The sequence below is a fragment of the Pongo pygmaeus genome, chromosome 13, assembly GCF_028885625.2.
Source record: "Pongo pygmaeus isolate AG05252 chromosome 13, NHGRI_mPonPyg2-v2.0_pri, whole genome shotgun sequence".
NCBI lineage: Eukaryota > Metazoa > Chordata > Mammalia > Primates > Hominidae > Pongo > Pongo pygmaeus.
In genome coordinates, this window is record NC_072386.2 from 72,894,012 (window position 1) to 72,917,086 (window position 23,075).

Consider the following 23,075-nt stretch of genomic DNA (forward strand, 5'->3'; position numbering starts at 1 on the left):
ATCCCACTTGATCAAGGTATATAATCCTTCCCATATGTTGCTGGATTCAGTTCAATTGTAATTTTTTTTTGTTAGGGATTTTTTTCATCTATAGTCATTGGATACATTTGTCAGCACTTTTGTTTTCTTGTAATATCTTTGGTTTTGGCATCAGAATGATACTGACCTCAGAGCATGGGGAATTGCCCTCTCCCTTCTGTTTTTTGGCAGTTTGTGAAGTGCTGTTTGTTTTTTAAAAGTGTGGTATAATTGACCAGTGTAGCTATCATCACCTGCACTTTTCATTGAAGACATAATTTTTTATTACTAATTCAATCTTTTACTTGTTATAGATCTATTGCAATTTTCCATCTCTTTGTAAGTTAGTTTAGTTTGTGTCCCTCAAGAAGTTTTTCTGTTTTGTCTAGGTTAGATAAATTGTTAATACACAACTTTTCATAGTGTTTCGTTGTATTCCTTTTTATTTCTGGAAGGTCCATAATGACATCCTCTATTTCGTTCCTGGTTTTAGTAATTGTAATACTCTCTTTTTACCTTGGTTAATCTAGCTAAAGGCTTGTTCATTTTATTGACATTTTTCATTTTAAAGAACGAACTTTTGGTTTTATAGATTTTACCTATTGTTTTTCTATTCTCTTAATCCCCAATGTAACAAAATGGAGAGGTGGGACCTTTAAAAGGTGATTTGGTCCTGAGGGCTCTGTTCTCAGGAATATATTCATGCTGTTATCAAAGGAGTGGTTTCCTGATAAAAGGATGATTTTGGCCCTGTTCCCTTCTCTGTCTCTCATCTGTGTGATGCCTTCAACCATGCTATGATGCAGCAAGAAGGCCCTCAACAGATGTGTCCCCTCAATATTGATCTTCCCACTTGATCGCGGTATATAATCCTTCCCACGTGTTTCTGGATTCAGTTTTCTGAGTTCAGCCTCCGGAACCACGAGCCAATGAATTTCTGTTCTTTGTACATTACCCAGTCTCAGGTATTCTGTTATAGCAACACAAAATGGACTAAGACAAGTTAAGTGCTCTGCTCCACAGTCATTCAAGGTTCTAAGTTTCTGGCAGCTCTGACATCCTCAACTGGGAGCTTAAAGGTCACTTTAAGTGTTGACATTTAGTGACAGATGGAGGCTGACAACTAGCCAAAGGCTTGGAAGCAATATGATTACTTATTCAAATTCTATTGGCCAAGACTCAGGGATATAGCCACATTGAACTAAATAGGGTAGGGAAGAACTAGGAAATGTAGTCTAATCTTATGGCAGGAAGAAGAGGAAATGATTTTGACGATTAGCTGCCAGCCTCTGCCATAAGAAATTTGCAAAAGTGGGGGATTTGGAGTAAAATGTGTACAGTGTATCTCCAGGCCTCTTGAGACAGGCAGAGATGTGGGAACATCTGGCCTGTTGGGGCAGACTTTCTGAAAGGCAGCTTTTTAGGTGTGATTCCTTGTACTCATTGATAGTGTTTGGTTCACATTACAGCTTATGTTCTGGGAAGAGTGTGTATGGAACATTTGGCTTCAAACAAATGCCCAGAAAACTGACACTTCTTATTATAAATGATCAAGTTGGCTTTCTGTGAAACTAAGTCTTCAGTGTATTTAGTGTGAGTCAGTTGCTCACAGTTAAACTGATCGTTAGTGTTCTGTATGTGCAGATCATAAATGTTAAATTGAGCAGCATGAACGTAAAAACAGCATTGAGATTATTCTGTCTTCCTACCTCACATTAAACAAGAAATTAAGTATTATTAATGGTAAACAAATTGAGTCCGGGCACGGGGACTCATGCCTATAATCCCAGCACTTTGAGAGGCCGGGGTGGGCAGCTCACTTGAGGTCAGGAGTTCGAGACCAGCCTGGCCAGCACGGTGAAATCCCCATCTACTAAAAATACTAAAATTAGCTGGGCATGGTGGCACACGCCTGTAATCCTAGCTACTGGGGAGGCTGAGGCATGAGAATCGCTTGAACCTGGGAGGCAGAGGTTGCAGTGAGCCAAGATCACACCAATGCACTCCAGCCTGGAGAACAGAGTGAGACACTGTCTCAAAAAACAAACAAACGACAACAACAAAAAAACAAATTGAGTATGTAGCATTAATGCCAGAAGGTCACATAAAATAATCTTCTCTGTAATTTATACTCACATCAAAACACGATGTAATGAATTTTGGTGAATTTTAATCTGACTCTTGATGGGAAGTAGAACAACTATAGAGCAACAGTTCTTCCCTATTTTGTCAACACTGTAGAGAAACATACTGCAGGAGTTTTTGAGAGAAGGCATTTAGTTAATCAGGCAAAGTCTTACAGGTCGAGTGCCTGGAACAGTCCTAGTAACACCTGTTGCTGTGACATCATCATTAAAAACATCCCCTTTTACTCCCAAAAGAGTTCAGGTTTGAATGATAAATTATATGGTAACCCTATGAGCTGGGAGCAGTGCCTTTGTGTGGCCACCCCTCTTCAGGGTCTGGTTCACAACCTTGCAGGACCAGAAAATCAGGGTGTTAGGAAACTCAGGCTGATTGAGGAGAGGATGGGAGGTGATTCACACCAAGGAAATTCCAAGAGACGGATGCTTAAATCAGAACACTAACTTTCTAACTTATGAAGAATGTAGCTGCCAAGGGAAGTAGAAACTAATGTTAGTTTGTGTGTTCTCACCCTTGAAGGGTGGTCTCTGTGGAAAGACAATGATCATAATCATAAGTCTGTGGGTGAGAGGAATCAGGCAATGGGTGTTTTCTGGAGAAGCTGCTGGAATTTGCAAGCCATGTTTCATTACTTGGTACCCAAAGAAAGCATACTTTTGTCCTACTAGGAGTTTTCCTTTATAACAGTGAAAATGGCCTCAGTTCCCTTTCCAGAGAGAAATTTAGAATAAGCATCAACTAAAGGTAAAGAATAGGGATGTGTGATTCCAACCAACCTTCTGTTCTTTACTAATAATAATGGATAAGCTCTCTCACCCATTGGCAAGAACTCTCAGGGCTGATGTCAGTGGCAGACCATCCCCTGATGCCTGAGGTTCAGCCAGGAGCAAGCTTCTCCACTCTCACCTTGCTTATAACATTGGAGGTTGCAGAGATCCAAAATATTCACCGCCATCCCTGCCACCACCCCAGTTCCCAGTAGATAATAGATACAATAGCCAGGAGAGGGTTAAAAGCAGCTTTATTAATGGATTGAAGAGCACAGCTGGGATCTGAGGCCTAAGCAAGGTTCCTTTCTTCTTCTCTGAAGTGACGGCTGCCGAGCCCACTGGGTGGGGCCCACCAAACTTACCCACCCAGTCACAGACGGAGGCTGGAACATGGAGAGCCGAGTCTTGGCTGAGCTCACCACGGGCAGGTTCTGCTGGGTCTGTTTACTGCATGGAGACTGGAAGCCCAAATGCAGGTCCAAGAGAAAAGGAGAGAGGGAGAGAGAAAAGAAGCAGGAGGACAAGTAAGCAGCGACCTTCAGCACATTGTCTCCACCCTGTAGAGAATGGCCCAGAGGGACTCAAGCCCCGTCAACCACAACCATCCCAGAAGTCACCCCAGGGGTGGAAGACTCTCCCCAGTACTTTTTCTCCAGGGTGGGAATGTTGGTGGAAGAGTCTTCCTCTATTTGGCTAAGGAGAAAATGTAGGAATAAAGCAAGAGTTTCCTCCAGGCAGTGACACTGGGTCAGGAGTTCAATGAACTGCTCAATGAGTAAGTGGCCAAGCGCCATTTTGTGTGAGCCTTTTGAGTCAGCAGACACTAACCCAAACAAAGGCACTGGCTTGAGATGCTGGAGTCAGAACTATAGGTCCATAAGCTTCCTCACATCTGAATGCTAATCACTGAATTCCTTTTCTTGCCTGTAGTCTAGAGCCTATACTTCTAAGGACTGCTGAATAAGGCATGAGGCCACCATAGCTAAGGGCCAATTCTGCTTGACTTCTATTGTATTCCTGCAATTAAGAGAACTCCCCCATCCCTTTTGTTTCATTCCAAGTAACACCTTTTGGTTTAACTGTCAGGTATGGAGTTGTTAGCTTTGCGCCAAACCTAAGCAGAAGACCTGTCAAGGCTACGCTGGGCAGAGGGGAGGATAGAAGTGGAATCATGACCAGCCTGACCAACACGGAGGAACCCAACCTCTATTGAAAATACAAAAAATTAGCTGGATGTGGTGGTGCATGCCTGTAATTCCATCTACTCAGGAAGCTGAGGCAGGAGAATTGCTTGAACCCAGGAGGAGGAGGTTGCGATGAGCCGTGATCGCGTCATTGCACTCCAGCCTGGGCAACAAGAGCAAAACTCCATCTCAAAAAAAAAAAAGAAGTGGAATCGTGAGATTCTTCCAGGGTGCATGAACAGATAGAGAAGTTTAATGGCAAGTGTCACAGAGTTGAGTCTCATGCAGCTCTCTCTGATGCAGGAAGGCACCCTTTTCTGGCCAGTGATGAAAACATATTAATTTCTAGCACTCTGAAATCCATGCTCCTATCTGTCAGTCAGAATACCCCTCTTCTATTTTTTCTGTGCTTTTCTATTTCTCTGGTTAACTTAATATCATGAATTAGATCAAGGTTTATTTTATGTTTGAGCACATTTTCAGTGCTAGTATTCCTGCTTTGGGCCTGGATGACTTCTGCAAAGGGTTAATCTAATCTATTACCTGGGATTTTTTTTTTAATACTATCACCATTATATGTTGACCTCATTTCATGGTCCTAGAGGGAATCCTTTTATAGTTTCCAACAACCTGACTATACAACTTTACTGTAAATAAAACTGAATGATTGCAAAAAATTTTACCCCAGAGTATTTTTATTAGGGATTCCTGCCACCATATTAACATATAAAACAATCTGGATGTTGACATAGAAATGCAAATTTCACTATACAAAGGTAAGGCTCCAATCACAGTAACATGGCCCCCATATCTCTAGTATTTCAATGAAATAAACTCATTGTGAATTCACCCCGAGTTGTGTTTATAAATATTAGACAAACCACAAAATATATTCCAAATACATAACATTTTACAATATTTTTCAAGCACAGACAAATACATACTTTACCTACATTGTTTTCATGATCCAACTTGCATTAGCACTAAAGGCAATATTGTGTGTGTATATGTATTTGCCATATAAGTGTGTGTGTATTATATACATTTATTTATATCCACAAATGTACACACAGTGGCATTTATGGAAAATTTAACCCTTTCAGGCTGTGGGTTTTACCCACCATAGTATCTGAGAGGGAGAAGAACCAATAATATGTCTCAAATTCCTCAATTAGGGCAAAATAAGCACAATTATGCATGAGGGGCATATATGTTGTGCCTATTCAAAGACACACATATATACAGATTTATATATAAACACACATATACCAATAATATGGAATATACATATACTCACACACTTGCTTTAAACTCTGTATCTCACTCTATAATATACTGTCCATCTCTGGAAGCAGTCTTTTCCTCATTCGATTCAGGCAACTGGTGACTATCTTCTAACAAAACTTAAATGGATGTTTCTAAAAGGCTCTGATTCTATGCTGAGCAAATGGCATTTCAAGATTCCAGTTTAACTTTTGATGGCTGTTTAAATTCAGCAGACCCTATTCTGTCAACTTCTTCACTTAAAAACATTTCTATTCAACAATGAAGTTTCCACCTAAGAGAAAAGAGATGTTAGCTGGAAATGTTAAAATAATATATTTATTACTCCTTAAGATAAATCTGCATGGTTGGATTACATGTGATATTTATACTATCATATTTTTTAAGTATTTTACAATGGAAAATATATTATTTCCATAATTTAAAAAATATTATATAATATTATTTTGAAAGACTGAGGGCCAGATGATTTGTCATAGTCAGAACTTTAGAGAAAATTATATGACGCATGATCAGAAGAGGACTAATTTTGTGCAGACTACACTGAAGTTGCCTTATGTCAGAAAGGATGACTTAGAAGTCGTATGAGAAAAGAAGGAGAAAAACACAAATTTCAATTTCAAAGCTAGCCATCTGCAAGCTTCCAAAATAAATTGTTGAGGATTCCAATCACAGAAAATATATTTCTAAATCAGTATCAAATTTCAGGTAGTAAACAATCTTTATTTAAAAAGCAAAATAAATCACTGAAAGCATATAGAAAAGGAAACCCCTCAAACTTAATGGCAAATATATATTGTCATTTGCTCAACTGCAGGCTTCACGAACTGAGTTTCAAAACTTATTTCCAAAATTAAATGTCCAGTGAAGCACTCAGAGCTCCACTGAGTGAGTGGAAATGGAATGCCCACTTTAGAAATCATGCTAATGATAGGGTTGGAATGTCATTAGCTAGAGAGAGCGATTCCAAGTGGGCCCTGTATCTTTGTATATTAAGGCAGTGGAATGTTTTCAATCCAGGGAGAAGCTCTATGCTCCATGGCATAAGCTCTAGGCTCTTATCTTTCTCCCACATAACACAGTATCAGCAGGTAGTCTGCATGGGAAGGCATCAGTACATTGCTGATGGTACAATGCTCTGGTACCTTCCTTGATACCATTAAATTGTTGGATTAAATCCTTTCCATCATGGATTTAATGGTATCAAGGAAGGTACTAGAGCACTGGTCCCCTCTACTGTCTGGTTAGGGTCATGTCACTACTTTACCCAGGCTGAACTGGTATGTCATCTCATGAGGCCTCTCCAGTTTCTCTATGGAAGTCAAATTTTAAAACAACTGGGAAAGGAAAGGAGTATCAATGACCACCACAAAACATGATCACGGACATGTATCAAAAAGCCATTCATATTCTCTCTCTCTCTCTCCCACACACACACACACATGCACACTCACATACAAACACACTTGTGAAGTTTCTTCTACAGAATCACAAAAAATGGCATGAGGGATCAAAATATTTACCTTAAAGTTTCTCCACTTTTATTTAGATCCACTTAAACATGTTCATGTTAACTCAGACAGCAAGTGCACTGCTCTTCACATCATTGAACGCTGGCATCACGATCACTTTCATAAAATAGACCATTCGCCTGCCACCATTTGCCTGCCAGCCTCACCAGAACTCATTTTTGCCACTTTCCATTTCTCCAGTTCCTATCTGCCTTCACTCTTGGGTTAATGTACACTGATATGCAACTGACTAGCACATCTGTTACCTTTTTTCCTTTAAACTCTCACTTTCTTTTTAAAACATCTGCTTCTCCAGCCAAAATATACGGACAGAATACAAATGAAAATAACAAGTCCTCTTGTCCCAATACTTTGAAAAATGGACCACCCTGAGTCCACTTGATGCTCTCAGTTTCTACATCCTCCAGTTCCATCCTCTGTTTTAGCAGCTTACTTACTATAGTGTCTTTCTACCCATTTTCTATCTCCTATGCAGATCATAACAAATTATGGTATTGTTCAGCCAAAAATATTTTTAAAAACAAAGTAGCGCCAAAACATTAAAAAAATTCTGATATACCTTTTGTGCATTAGTCTTACAATCTGTACATGTAAATAACTCCAGGAGGCTTCTTTTTTTTTTTTTGCTAAAAATTTACCAAAATAGTTTGAACACATAAAAATATTTTTAAAAAAACAGAACCAAAAACCCAGCATAAATTTAGTTGTATAGGCATTGGTTAGAGGACACTGTTTTCACTAAGGATTATATTCAACAACTTTCTCTTGAGTCTTTACTAAAATCTGATTCTGAACCTTATAGCTTATAATGGTGCCAACTATTAGAAATGGGAATTCAGTCCAATGTATCATGTATTAGGATATAATAGATGAAGGGTATGTCTACACTATAATAAAAAATAAACATATTTTTGGTTATTTAAAGACCATCTTCCTAACCTGTAACTAAAATAACTGTATTTGATTTAAACTCATTTAAGTGCAGTGAATTATGGAAAGCTAACTTAAAGGTTTGAATAATCAATTATGAGTAAGGAACACCTGTTGACAGCCCCGTGACCCTTCAGAACCAGGCATTTGCTGAAAAAAAAAAAAATCATTAGCATTGAATATAGCCCTTAGTCATGTGAGAGATTAACTTCATGAGCAACCCAGCATGTAGAGGATGAGGTGGACTTTCCCAGCGACCCACTCCTTGAGGGGACAGTAGTATTCATAGTGAAACTGCTCAAACTCTGGTGTCTGGCGGATTTCGCATAAGAAGGAGAGATCAATACCTGACTCCAAAAGGAGGAGGAGCAGGGGAAATACAAAGAGCAGCAGTCCGAGGCCCACCACAAGGAGCCTGGAAAAACTCTTGACCAGTGGGTTCACCCGAATATGGCCAGTCAGAATGTCATAGCTCCACGACAAAGCACGGCGAGCCTCCTTCAGCTCCTCTTCTTCAGCAATCAAAAAGGCGTTTTCATCTGCTTCCAGATCCTCAAATGAATCTGTGTCTTCTCTTTCCAACTCAAGCCTGGAAGGACAGTCAAAGAGCATGTCAATCTCATCGTCGTCCACAGGGGTAGGGAGCAGGCTGGCACTTGGGTTGTACACTAGTTCAGAGATGGTTAAAGGTTCTTCTTTTATTTTATCTTCCTCTTCACTAGGGGGATCTTCATACTCCTGGGCTGCCTTCACTGGGGAGCTGGAGATCAAGGGAGCAGAAATGTTCTCCTCTTTAGGCAATGGAACACCTGTAAAGAGACATTTTTTTTTCTAAATTTAAAATTTCAGATTTTCCCACAAAAATCTGCAGGAAGAAACAGAAAAACAAAAAACTAATGGGATTCAAGCAATCTGTGAAATTATTCTGTGGTATCCTAAGTTTTAACAAAGTCGTATCATAGTAAAAGACCCTGTACCATAAGTTCAAAGGTCAACATGCTAAACTCAAACTAACACTTCTCAAATGGTTGGCAATATTTACAACATTTAGGTGTGCAATTTTGATCTGCAAACCTTGAACCTTTGCCATGTTTGCTTGAATAAAATGATAATAAATCCACTATTATAATTATGAGCACTGTTTTTTTAGAGGTCAACAATATCACCCAATATAATATTATAGTAAAACTACAGAATCTGTCATTCAATGACAATCTCTTTATTATTCTGATGTATTGCTTTCTAGTCTTCATTCTAGACACAATTTTGTGTTCTAGTTTTATATATTTGCAATCATATTATATACCCAAGCTTAAATCATGCTCCTTGCATTTAAAATCTTAACATAAATATTTTCTATGTTTAAACAAATTCCCATTGGTATTATTTATAAAAGCTGCCAAATTTTTTATTTAGTTATGCAATAAATTAGTTGCCTATTGTCAAACATTTAGATTGCTTTGCAGTTGTAAGGAGAAAATGCTATAAGAGACATCTTTACATATAAAGCTTTTTTTCCCCTCTTGTTTTAGTTCATTTGCTATAGATAGATGCTAGAAGGGAAATTGCTTAATCAAAGGGTAAGAACTTTTTATAATGTTTATTGAGAGAGAGGTGTTTCTCAATGCCTCATTTTACTGATGGGAAATCGATTTACCTATGGTCAGACATAGGGCTAACTCTGCTAATTTTGAGTCTTGGATCCATAGTGGGAAATAAAGTTAGCATCAAAGAAGTGTCCTCCAGGATAGATCCACCATACAATCAAAATGGCAGCCAGGTGCATTTAGGGAACCATAAACCAGCTTTTAATGAATCTATTATGTGATTTTTCTCTCTTCAAGGTGTAGAGGCATAACTTACTGGTTTTATCATTCAAAAATCAACATATTTTGTGATAGCTCTAGTCTGATAGCACTGAGAAGTCCAAATGAAAAATACTATAAAAATACAAGAAATACACGAAAGGTCAACAAGCACATGAAAGTATGCTGAACATCATTAATCATTAGGGAAATGCAAGTCAAAACCACAATAAGATGCCACTTTATGCCTACTCAGATGGCAACAGCTTTTTTAAAAACTGAAAATAACAAATGTTGGTGAGGATGTGAAGACATTAGAACCCTGCATATTGCCAGTAAAACTATAAATGCTTCTGGCCATTGTGAGAAAAAAATTGACGGTTCCTCAAAAAATCAAACATAAAGTTATCAGATGACCCAGCAATACCACTCTCAGGTGCATACTCCAGAGACTTGAAAACAGGTACTCAGAATGCTGGGACCCAAGCTGGCCAATTAGAGGCAGCTGTGGTCTGCAGCACTCATGGAGATGAATAAAAAGGGGCTAGTAAATGCAGCACCTTCAACTGAGATACCCAGGTTCTCACATTGGGACTGACTGGGCAAACAACTCAACCCACAGAGAATAAAGAAAAGCAGAAGAGGGGGTGATGGCCCACCTGGAAGATGCACAGAAGCAAAGGAGACACCACCCCCACCCCCAGCCAAGTGCAGTGTTGAGTGATTATGTGACCCCACCCAGGAAACCACACTTCTCCTTTGGATCTTCGCAACCTGCGGATCAGGAGATGCTCTCGTGAGCCCAGGCCACCAGGGCCTTGGGTCTGATACACAGAGCTGTGTGGAGTCTCGGCAGAGCAGCCACTCAGGCACACACAAAGAGCCAGGAGTTTTACATACTCTGGCCCCAGGATCCCTGGCAAGGCGGGAAATCTATCTGTACATATCCCTAGGAAGGCGGTTGAATCCAGGAACCCAGGTAGCCTCATTCTGTGGGCCCCACTTCCATGGCACCTCACAAGTTAAGACCCACGGGTTTGGAATCCCAGCCAGCTAATGGCAGTAGGTTGGAGTCTGCTTGAGATGGGTCCAAGTTCCTGGGGAAAGGGATGGCTACCATCTATACAGCTTAGTTGACTCAGTTGCTCCAGCCTGCTGGCTGTGGAGAACAGAGACAGACCAGAAGAGGAAGGGTACCCCACAATGCAGCACAGCTGTCTTGCCAGATTGTGGCTGGACAGCTTCCTCAAGTGGGACCCCAATCCATTTCTCCTCACTGGATAGGACTTCCTTGTGGGGGCTTCACCCATTCCAGCCAGGGTTCTACAGATAGAGCTTTGATCTCTCCCTGAGATGGAGCTCCTAGGGGAAGTGGCAGTCACCATTTCTGTGGTTTGGTCCATTCAGCTGTTCCAGCCTGCCTGCTTTGGAAATAGAGGCAGTCTGAATGAGAAAGGATCCTGGCCAATGCAGCACACATGCTCTACCAAAAAGAGGTCAGACTGCTTCTTTGGGTGGGTCTGTGAGCCCAGTCCTACTGACTGAGTGGGACCTCACAACAGGTGGTCTCCAGCCACCTCCTACAGGTGCATACAGGCCAGCAACAAGTCAGTACACCCCTGGGATAGAGCTTCCAGTGGAAGAAGCTGGCTGCCATCTTTGCTGTTTCATGGCCTTCACTGGTGATACCTACAGGGATAGAAGAAACTAAGGCAACTGGAGTCTGAAGCAGAGCCCCAGCAAACTGCAGCAGCCCTAGAGTAGAGTGGACTGACTGTTAAAAGAAAAACAAACAAACAGAAAACAACAACATCAACAAAAAAGACCCCACAAAAACTTCATTCAAAGGTCAGCAACCACAAAGATCGAAGACAGATAAGCCCACAAAGATGAAAAGAATCAATGCAAAAACACTGAAAACTGAAAAAACCATAATGCCTCTTCTCATCCAAATGACCGCAATACCTCTCTAGCAAGGGCACAGAACTGGGCTAAGGCTGAGATGGATGAATTGACAGAAGTAGGCTTCAGAAGGTGGGTAATAACAAACATCACTGAGCTAAAGGAGTATGTTCTAACCCAATGCAAAGAAGCTAAGACTCATGATGATACAATACAGGGGCTGTTAGCCCGAATAGCCAGGTTAGCGAGGAACATAATGGACCTGATGGAGCTGAAAAACACAACACGAGAACTTCACAATGAAATCACAAGTATCAATACCAGAATAGACCAAGTGGAGAAAAGAATCTTAGAGCTTGAAGACTATCTTTCTGAAATAAGACAAAGGCAGACAAGAATAGAGTAAAAGGAATAAAAAATAATGAACAAAACCTCCGAGAAATATGCGATTATGTAAAGAGCCTGAACCTATCCCTGATTCTGATTGAGGTAACTGAAAGATACACGGAGAATGGAACCAAGTTAGAAAATATACTTCAGGATATCATCCAGGAGAACTTCCCCAACCTAGCGAGACCTGCCAACATTCAAACTCAGGAAATGCAGAGAACCCCAGTACATTACTCCACAAGAAGATCATCCACAAGACATATAATCATCAGATTCTCCAAGTTCGAAATGAAAGAAGAAATGTTAAGGGCAACCAGAGAGAAAGGCCAGGTCACCTACAAAGGGAAACTCATCAGACTAACAGCAGCTCAGCAGAAACCCTACAAGCAAGAAGAGATTGGGGGCCAATATTCAACATTCTTAAAGAAAAGAACTTCCAACTCAGAATTTCATATTTGGCCAAACTAAGCTTCATAAGTGAAGGAAAAACAAGATTCTTTTTAGAAAAGCAAATGCTGAGGGAATCTGTCACCACTGTACCAGCCTTGCAAGAGCTCCTGAAGGAAGTACTAAATATGGAAAGGAAAAACCATTTCCAGCCACTACAAAAACACACTGAACTACAGACTGGTGACACTATGAACCAATCATATAAACAAGTCTGCAAAATAACCAACTAGCATTATGACAGGACCAAGTTCACACATAACAATACTAACCTTAAATGTAAATGGGTTAAATGCCCCAAGTAAAAGAAACTGAATGGCAAACTGGGTAAAGAGCCAAGACCCATCAATATGCTGTCTTCAAGAGACACATCTCATGTGCAAAGACACACATAGGCTCAAAATAAAGGGATGAAGGAAAATGTACCAAGCAAATGGAAAACAGAAAAAAAGCAGGGGTTGCAATCCTAGATTCTGACAAAACAGACTTTAAACCAACAAAGATCAAAAAAGACAAAGGAGGTCATTACATAATGATAGAGTTCAACAGGAAGAGCTAACTATCCTAAATATATATGCACCCAATACAGGAGCACCCAGATTCATAAAGCAAGTGCTTAGAGACCTACAAAGAGACTTAGACTCTACACAATAACAGTGGGAGACTTTAACACTCCATTGACAATATTAGATAGATCATGGAGACAGAAAATTAACAAAGATATTCAGGACCTGAACTCAGCTCCAGATCAAGTGGACATGGTAGATATCTACAGAACTCTCCACCTAAATTAAAAAGAAGATATATTCTCATTGCCACATGAGACTTACTCTAAAATTGATCACATAATTGGAAGTAAAACACTCTCCAAGAAATGCAAAAGAACTGAAATCGTAACAGTCTGTCAGCCCCACAGTGCAATCAAATTAAACTCAAGATTAAGAAATTCATTCAAAACCACACAACTACATGGAAATTGAACAACCTGTTACTGAATGACTCTTGGGTAAATAATGAAATTAAGGCAGAAATCAAGAAGTTCTTTGAAACTAATGAGAACAAAGAGACAATGTACCAGAATCTCTGGGATACAGCGAAAACAGCATTAAGCGGGAAATTTATAATGCCCACATCAAAAAGCTAGAAAGATCTCAAAAACAAACAACCCCATCAAAAAGTGGGTGAAAGATATGAACAGACACTTCTCAAAAGAAGACATTAATGCAGCCAACAGACACATGAAAAAATGCTCATCATCACTGGCCATCAGAGAAATGCAAATCAAAACCACAATGAGATACCATCTCACACCAGTTAGAATGGCAATCATTAAAAAGTCAGGAAACAACAGGTGCTGGAGAGGATGTGGAGAAATAGAAACACTTTTACACTGTTGGTGGGACTGTAAGCTAATTCAACCATTGTGGAAGTTGGTGTGGCAATTCCTTAGGGATCTAGAACTAGAAATACCATTTGACCCAGCCAACCCATTACTGGGTATATACCCAAAGGATTATAAATCATGCTGCTATAAAGACACATGCACACATATGTTTATTGCGGCATTATTCACAATAGCAAAGACTTGGAACCAACCCAAATGTCCATCAATGATAGACTGGATTAAGAAAATGTGGCACATATACACCATGGAATACTATGCAGCCATAAAAAAGGATGAGTTCATGTCCTTTGTAGGGACATAGATGAAGCTGGAAACCATCATTCTCAGCAAACTATCACAAGGACAGAAAACCAAACACCTCATGGTCTCACTCATAGGTGGGAATTGAACAACGAGAACACGTGAACACAGGAAGGAGAACATCACACACTGGGGCCTGTCATGGGGTGGGGGGAAGGGAGAGGGATAGCATTAGGATATATACCTAATGTAAATGACAAGTTAATGGGTGCAGTACACCAACATGGCACATATATACATATGTAACAAACCTGCATGTTGTGCACATGTACCCTAGAACTTAAAGTATGATAATAAAAAATAATAATAATAAAAGAAACTCTCAAAAACAATTGAGAGGAATCACTGGTTTTTTATATATTTTTAATATTTTAAAAATATTTCAAATTTATAATAAAGTTGTAAGAATTGCACAATAAAATTCCAAATACCTTTCACTTACAAAAACAAAAAGCTAGAAAGATCTCAAGTTAACAATGTAACATCTCAACTAAAAGAACTAGAGAACCAAGAGCAAACCAACCCCAAAGCTAGCAGAAGACAAGAAATAACCAAGATGAGAGAGAACTGAAGGAGATAGAGGCACAAAAAAAAAAAAAAAATTCAAAAAGTCAACGAATCTAGATGCTGAATTTTAGAAAAAAATTAACTAGATAGGCTGCTAGCTAGACTAATAAAGAAGAAAAAATAGAAGAGTCAAACAAACACAATCTGAAATGGTAAGGGGGATATCACCACTGACCCCACAGAAATACAAACAACCGTCAGAAAATACTACAAATACCCCTATGCACATGAACTAGAAAATCTAGAAGAAATGGATAAATTCCTGGACACATACACCTTCCCAAGACTGAACCAGGGAGAAACTGAATATCTGAATAGATCAATAATGGTTCTGAAATTGAGGCTGTAATAAATAGCCTACCAATAAAAAAAAGCCCAGGACAAGACGGATTCAGAACTGAAACTGAATTCTACCAGAGGTACAAAGAAGAGCTGGTACCATTTATACTGAAAGTATTCCTAAAAGATGAAACAGAAGGATTTTTACCTAACTCATTTTATGAGGCCAGCATCATCCTATACCAAAACCTGGCAGAGATACAACGAAGAAAGTAAACTTCGGGCCAATATCCTTGGTGAACATTGATGCAAAAATCCTCAATAAAATACTGGCAAACTGAATCCAGCAGCATATCGAAAGGCTTATCCACCACAGTCAAGTTGGTTTCATTCCCAGGATGCAAGGTTGGTTCAACATACACAAATCAATAATTGTAATTCATCTCATAAACAGAGCTACAGACAAAAAACGCATGATTATCTCAATATATGCAGTAAAGGCCTTCAATAAAATTCAACTTCCCTTCATGTTAAAAACTCTCAATAAACTAGGTAATGAAGGAACATACCTCAAAATGATAAGAGCCATATGTGATAAACCCACAGCCAATATCATACTAAATGGGCAAAAGCTGGAAGCATTCCCCCTGAAAACCAGCACAAGATAAGGATGCCCTCTTTCACCACTCCTATTTGACATAGTATTGCAAGTTCTGGCTAGCGCAATCAGGCAAGAGAAGGAAATAAAGCGTATTCAAATATGAAGAGAGGAAGTCAAATTATCTTTATTTGACATGATCCTATATCTAGAAAACCCTATCGTCTCAGCCCCAAATCTCCTTAAGCTGATAAGCAACTTCAGCAAAGTCTCAGGATATAAAATCAATGTGCAAAAATAGCTAGCATTCCTATACACCAACAACAGCAAGCAGAGAACCAAATCGTAAATAACCTCCCATTCAAAATTGCTGCAAAAAGAATAAAATACCTTGAAATACAGCTAACAAGGGAAGTGAAGCACCTCTTCAAGGAGAACTACAAACCACTGCTCAAAGAAATCAGAGATGACACAAATGGAAAAACATTCCATGTTCACGGATAGGATGACTCAATATTGTGAAAATGGCCATACTGTCCAAAGTAATTTAGAGATTCAATGCTATTCCCATTAAACTACCATTGAGATTCTTCACAGATTAAACAAAAATATTTTAAAATTCATATGTAACCAAAAAGAGCCCAAATAGCCAAGACAATCCTAAGCAAAAAGAACAAAGCTGGAGGCATCATGCTACCTGACTTCAAACTATACTACAAGGCTACAGTAACCAAAACAGCATAGTAATGGTATAAAAACAGACAAATAGACCAATGGAACAGAATAGAGAACTCAGAAATAAGACTGCACACCAACAACCACTTGATCTTCAAAAAACCTGACAAAAACAAGCAATGAGGAAAGGACTCCCTATTTAATAAATGGTGCTGGAAGTGCTGGCTAGACATAAGCAGAAAATTGGAATTGGACCCCTTCCTTATACCATGTACAAAAATTAACTTAAGATGGATTAAAGACCTAAATGTAAAACCCAAAACTATAAAAACCCTAGAAGAAAATCTAGGCAACACCATTCAGGACATAGGCATGGGCAAAGATTTCATGATGAAAATGCCAAAAGCTATTGCCACAAAAGCAAAAATTGACAAATGAGATCTAATTAAACTAAAGAGCTTCTGCACAGCAAAAGAAACTATCATCAGAGTAAACAGATAACTTACAAAATGGGAGAAAATTTTTGCAATCTATCCATCTGACAAAGGTCTAATGTCTAGAGCCTACAAGGAACTTAAACAAATTTATCAGGAAAAAAAAAAAAACATTAAAAAGTGGGCAAAGGATATAAACAGACACTTCTCAAAAGAAGACATGCATGTGGCCAACAAACATATGAAAAAAAAAACCTCAACATCCCTGATCATTAGAGAAATGCAAATCAAAACCACAATGAGAGATGAGATATCATCTCACACCAGCCAGAATGGTTATCATTAAAATGTCAAAAAATGACAGATGCTGTCAAGGTTGCAGAGAAAAAGGAGCACTTTTACACTGTTGATGGGAATGTAAATTGGTTCAACTATTGTGGAAGACAGTGTGGCGATTCCTCAAAGACCTGGAGGCAGAAATACCATTTGACCCAGCAATCCCATTACTGGGTTTATACCCAAAGGAATATAAATCATTCTATTATAAAGATACATGCATGCGTATGTTCACCGCAGCACCATTCACAATAGCAAAGACATGGAATCAAACTAAATGCCCATCCATGATAGGCTGGATAAAGAAAATGTGGTACATATATACCATGGAATACTATGCAGCCATAAAAAGGAACGAGATCATGTCCTTTGCAGGGACATGGATGGAGTTGGAAGTCATTATCCTCAGCAAACTAATGCAGAAACAGAAAACCAAACACTGCATGTTCTCACTTATAAGTCGGAGCTGAATGATGAGAACACATGGACATATTGGGAGGAAGAACACACACTGGGGCCTGTCGGCAGGGGGTTGGGGAAGGGAGAACATCAGGAGGAATGGGTGCTGAGCCCTAGGTGATGGGATGACCTGTGTAGCAAACCACCATGGCACATATTTACCTATGTAACAAACCGGCACATCCTGCACATGTACCCTTGAAATTAAAAGTTGAGGGGGAAAAAAATCTCGAGTGTAAACTGTAAAACACAAGCCTTGCAAGTATTTTGAAATTAAAATGGCTTCTTTTTATATTTTCTGGTTGCTAATTCTGGATAAATTAATTAAAGCCAAACTTCTCTCTTTCTCTAAAAAAAAAGGAATTTCCAAAAACACCAAAATACTAAATTAGTAAGATTGTCTACACTGCTTCATTAAATTTAATTTACTTCATCCATATCTGAGAAGCCTCCTGAATATATTCAGAAAGCTCAGTTAATAAGTTTAATAATTTTTTGTTTTAGAAGTGAAATGACAATGATTTAGAAAAAGGAAACTGCTTTCAAATTTATATAATTATACAGCCCAATTAAAAGATAATAGCTATAAAGTTTCTCACCCATAGAAAACACTCAATAATGTTAACTAATATTACCTTTTAGTGTAGCAATATAACTATGTTTTTATACCATTGTTGGCATTATTTAATTTGAAGAAATACTGTATAAAATGAAATTGCAATAATCAAAAGATACTGATGGAAAAGACTGCCCGTTGATGACAGAGTGCCTGCCATGTACAGTCAAGCAGGTTGGACACTGCTCATTCCCATCTGCACCACTCATGTAAACCCCAATACAACAGCATGCCCTAAAGATATGTCAGGCATCACAACACAATCTACTCAGCAGCTACTGATAGATGCTATTACTAGAAAAGCTGTTCTTCATCTCATTACTGAAGCAAAATATAGAGACCTTTTCAGTGCACAGTAAAATTAATTGTAACTGAAAATGGAATGAGCAGTGCTCACATTCACATTCAGAAACCAGCCTCTGTTAACTCTGAGCATATTTGCAACAGAATCCAAATTCTACAGCTGAGGTTTCCAGCAGCTTGTACGTGCACAAAACAGCTAAAGAGCCTGGCTAACAGCCCTTGTCTAGTTTGTGTGTGGGTGATGATCTCTGTGATGGAAGCAATGCAATATTGGGCATCAGCAGAACAAATGCCTTAAAATTAGGATACTAATGACCCTTAACTATCTCACAAGGCTGTAGAAAGGATCAAAGTGTGAAGAAAAGAAAAATGAGAGAAAGCGCTTCGGGGACAATATGGTGACATCAGAATATAATGAATCATCTGCAATTTGCACTTAACTTTGCTAACCTCCTAAGTAAAGACTGGAGTGTGGGTGCCTTGGAGTAACTCTAAACCCACATGGCAATGTCTTTCCTATGTGAAATCTGCCACTGTCATTGCTGTCATCTGGCTGAAAACAAACTGGTTCACTTTGCAGCGGACATTTCTTCAGCCTTACCTCCTGCTTCTCTCCCGCTGTGAGCATGAAGCCTATCTTCAGGCTAGGAGGCTTTGGTGGGTGGCATCATTAGGAACCACCATACTAGTTCCCTTGGAGGCCCCCTGAGACAGCCCATGCTGGCATCCAACTATGGAATGCCCATTAAACCAACTATAGAATACCCATTAAACCTCCAGAGCAGTGGTACAAAGAAAGCACCACCATTCAGCTGGGAGGAAGGTGTTTTAGAACATCATAGAGGCTTTTGTAGATGCCACAATGATTGGAGGGGCTAGTGTCATTTGATGGGTAGGGGTCAGGGATGCCAGACATGCTGAAATGTGTAGGATAATTTCACAAAATGAAGAATTATTTTGTATACCACACAACTTTCAAATGTCAAATATCAGATACTATCCATACAGATGAAACACCTATTTATAATGATCTGAATCTAGAATCTACCTCTGTTTTATATTTAAACAAAAAGCATTTGGGTTATGATTTTAACATATTTTAAGTTTTTCAGGAATACAACCACTGAGTAAATTGAGGGAAGATCTTTGCTGAGGATTTAGCAGTTCAGAATACCACATCATCATCGGGGATGCCAAGGAGTTGAGTTGCCTACATCATGGCACATATCACCACCCTGCGTCTGTTGGGTGGTTCCCTTGATGCCCATTTTCCCCTTATTCAAAGCATCTCACACTTTGATTCTGCCTCCCAGTGAGTCATGCTTGAGAAAAACCTTTGGAAATTCTTATTATAAATAATTTTCTCCTAATTTCTCCTTATATTACAGTTAGAGTATTATTTTGACTTAGTTAAGTGTGGGTAGACTGTGTTTTCTAAAAGTTACACCTCAGGATGGTAGCGAGAACATTACAAGGTTTTTGTTTTTTAGGGGGACACTGGACTTGAAAGTGTGACAACCACAGCTCAAGCACATGTGACATTGTCAGGTCTCTATAGATGTCTCATAGTTGTTAGGACTAACCAGACCCATTCCTCCTGAGGTGGACTAAACTGAGTGATCCAGTGTTGATCATCTTGGCAATACTTGCTCTGGGAGGCATGCTGTACTCTTGAATTCAGGGTAAAAAGGAGAAAGGTGAAGGAAGAGTGGGAGAGGAAAAAAGAGCAGATCACCATACCACTTCTGGAAAATATGATGGAGTGAAAAGAGCAGTGGCCTAAGACACCTGGACTCAGGTTCCCAGCTAAGCCACAGCTATCTGAACAACATTAGGCATGCCACTTCAGTTCTATAGTCTTGGACTTTTTACCTGCAAAATGGACCAGACCCTCCCCAGTCCAGCATTCTGTGGCTCCATCTTACACTGTGTCTGTCCATAAACTGTCCTACTTAAAGTTATATGTAGAAAGAGAAAAGGAGACAAGGGCACTAAGATTTTTAATAAATGTCTACTTGGCTGGATACTTTAAATATATGAGCATGTGATATTCATAAGAGTCATGAGAAAAATGAGGCATAGGCAAGTTAAGGTCACAAAGCTAGGAAGCAACAGAGCAGAGGTTTGTATCCATGCCTGTCTGATTCCAAAGCCCATGCTTTCTCCAAACTTACCATGTTGGCTGAAGGGAAGGAGATCTGAGAAGCCCAGAGAGACTCTCACTTCTTAACTAAGGGGGAAGAAGCTTCTCTGTTACTGGCCCCATTTCATCTGCTGAACCCATGGTGTCCTTACATGTAGGGTGCCCATTCATCCCCATTTGCCTGGAACAGTCCCACTCTATGTCTTTCATAGTGTCAGTATGGCAGTATTGTTAAAATTCCCTTTTCACTCTCAAATAAATTTTATGATCACTTAATTATAAGTAAGCTCTCCTGTGATGGTATCATAGCCAAGATAGAAGCCACACACATACACAAAAACCACTGGCTGTTGCAGGACTTAATGACTTAGGTTAGAAATAAAATAAACTTTATTACTATACTCTCTACATGTTCTATCAGTCCCTCAAATGTTTTCTATTCACAATAAGCAGCATGCAGACTTCTAAAATTTAGTAAGATAGTATACCATTAACCTCACATGTGACTCCTTTATCTCTCCTTTTTGGAGGATAAAGTTTAATACTTCAAGCGAAACTCCTGTCCCATGGGTTTAAAGAAAAATCCTAAGAATGACATTTACTTTTCCAGATGAGAGTTTTTACTTTCAGCAATGGACACTGCAGAAGATCCAATACTACCAATGTTCCTGGTGCCTCTGAATATCTTTGGGAGTCACCAATTCATTCTATTAAAAACCTATGAAGAGTCATTCCAGTGACTCAGGAAAGTATCCACAAAAGAAAACTTAGACACACACACACACACACACACACACACACAGCAGATCCTAATATTCTCCCATCGCTGCTCCCCAGCTGAAATCTGGAACACTGCCTCCCATGTAAACATCTTCTCCCGGCACTCACAGCTGCCAGCATAGGCTGGCATTCTTCTTCTTCTTTCCCCATCCTTAGGCTTCATCCTTGCAAACTAAACTGTCTCTTCTCCAAGTAGCCATCATTTGCCAGCCTCTTGGTTATGCTTCTACTTTTGCTGACCATCTTGACACCATGGTCAGTTGCTCCCCCCACCTTCTGAAATGGCTCTCACAAAGTCTCCAGTGGTCACCATATTGCTAAAGCCAATGAGTGTTTTCTTCTGTCCTCCTACAGATCACTCGACCTCTGAGGTTCCATACTCTCTTGGTTTCCATCCAATGATTCTAAGCTACCTCTGTCTTCACAGTCTCTTCACTACTTGTGATGGCCTAAACTCTCTGCTCTTCTTGCTCTGTACCCTCTTTCTTGGTGTTTCAACCATATTTATGGCTCCAATATGCTACTACAGTATTGTTCAACCTGGTACTATGGTCACCAGTGTCCCTTAAAGTTCTGCCAGCTGTCCCTTGAAAAGAGTGTTCCATGGTCAGCTAAGTTTGGGAAACTGTGCACACTCTATCACTCTTTTGGATATTACCATCAAGGTTAAAAATCCAAACTCAGAAGTCACCTTTCTGGGTTTGAATCCTGGCCTTGTACTAATTGCCACTGACAGTTTCTTAATTACCTAATTGTGCTATTCCCAGTTTCCTCATCTGTAAAATGGGGCCAATTTCAGCACATACTGCATGCGGATATTGTATGGAGAGGAATACCTGAGTTAACACATGTAGAGTGCCTGACACTGGTAAGCACTCAATAATATTACTACTGGTATATACAAATGTCTGCAAGGTCCTGAATAGAAGAAATCAGTTTCATGTAACTCAATATTTCCCAAATTAATTCTCCCAGAGAACATAGAACATAACTTAGTTTGGAAAATCCACGTTGCTGAATCTCTGGTCTATCTCAACTCAGAACCCTCCAATGAGATTTACCAGGCAACTGTACATAGGAACATCAACTTCAATACATCCAAACCCAAATGCATCATCTCCCTCCCAACTCTTTCCCTCCAGTAACACACACTGTGTAGTAAATGACACCATCTTTTCTTCAGTTTCTTATACCAGCAATCCAAGGACTGGCCAAGATTACTTCTTCTCACGCACTGCTCACATCTGTTATTAACTTCTGCAAACTCTGCCACCTTCTTCATTTTCAAAGTTATCCCTGCCTCTCCATTCTTATCACTTCTTAACTGGATGATAGCAATGGCTTCCTAACTGGTTTCCTAGATTTCAGTCCAGCTTCTTGTAAGTTGTTTCCAGAATAATCATTTTTAAATGCCTAATTATTTATATCAGTCCTCTTCTTAAAAGGTTTCTCAGTCTTTCAGGTTAAATATTAAATTAAACTCTTTAGCCTGGTACAAAAAGCATTACTCTACCACATACACTTCTTCCCTGCCCACCTATTGAGGGGTTCCCATATGTGTCATGCTATGTCCTGCCTCTGTGTCTTTGCACAGACTGCTACCTCTTCCTGGAATGTCCTCTGCACCCAGATAGCTCTTACTCATCCTCTAAGACCCTATGTGTTATGTCCTCTGGGAAGGCTCTCCTGTCCCCCACTCCCAGACTGAGATATATGCTACTTATCTGGCACTTTTCATGGTTGACTCCTTATGGCCCATTTCTCTCCAAATGA

General features: G+C 39.5%; 1 protein-coding gene across 4 annotated transcripts in view; it reads right to left on the reverse strand.

Moving 5' to 3' along the window:
- Nucleotides 1-3,167: 3,167 nt before the first annotated feature.
- The window catches only part of FRMD3 (FERM domain containing 3), a 308,453-nt gene continuing 288,545 nt past the window's right edge, over nucleotides 3,168-23,075 (reverse strand). For 3 of the 4 annotated variants that reach the window (XM_063649630.1, XM_054501636.2, XM_054501638.2), the window contains exon 14: nucleotides 4,424-8,672. In XM_063649630.1, coding sequence (XP_063505700.1) covers nucleotides 8,074-8,672 — 599 coding nt within the window. In that variant the 3' untranslated portion in view covers nucleotides 4,424-8,073. Of the gene's footprint in view, nucleotides 3,392-4,423; nucleotides 8,673-23,075 lie in introns of those variants that run through there. The other variant, XM_054501637.2, reaches the window with a different exon arrangement.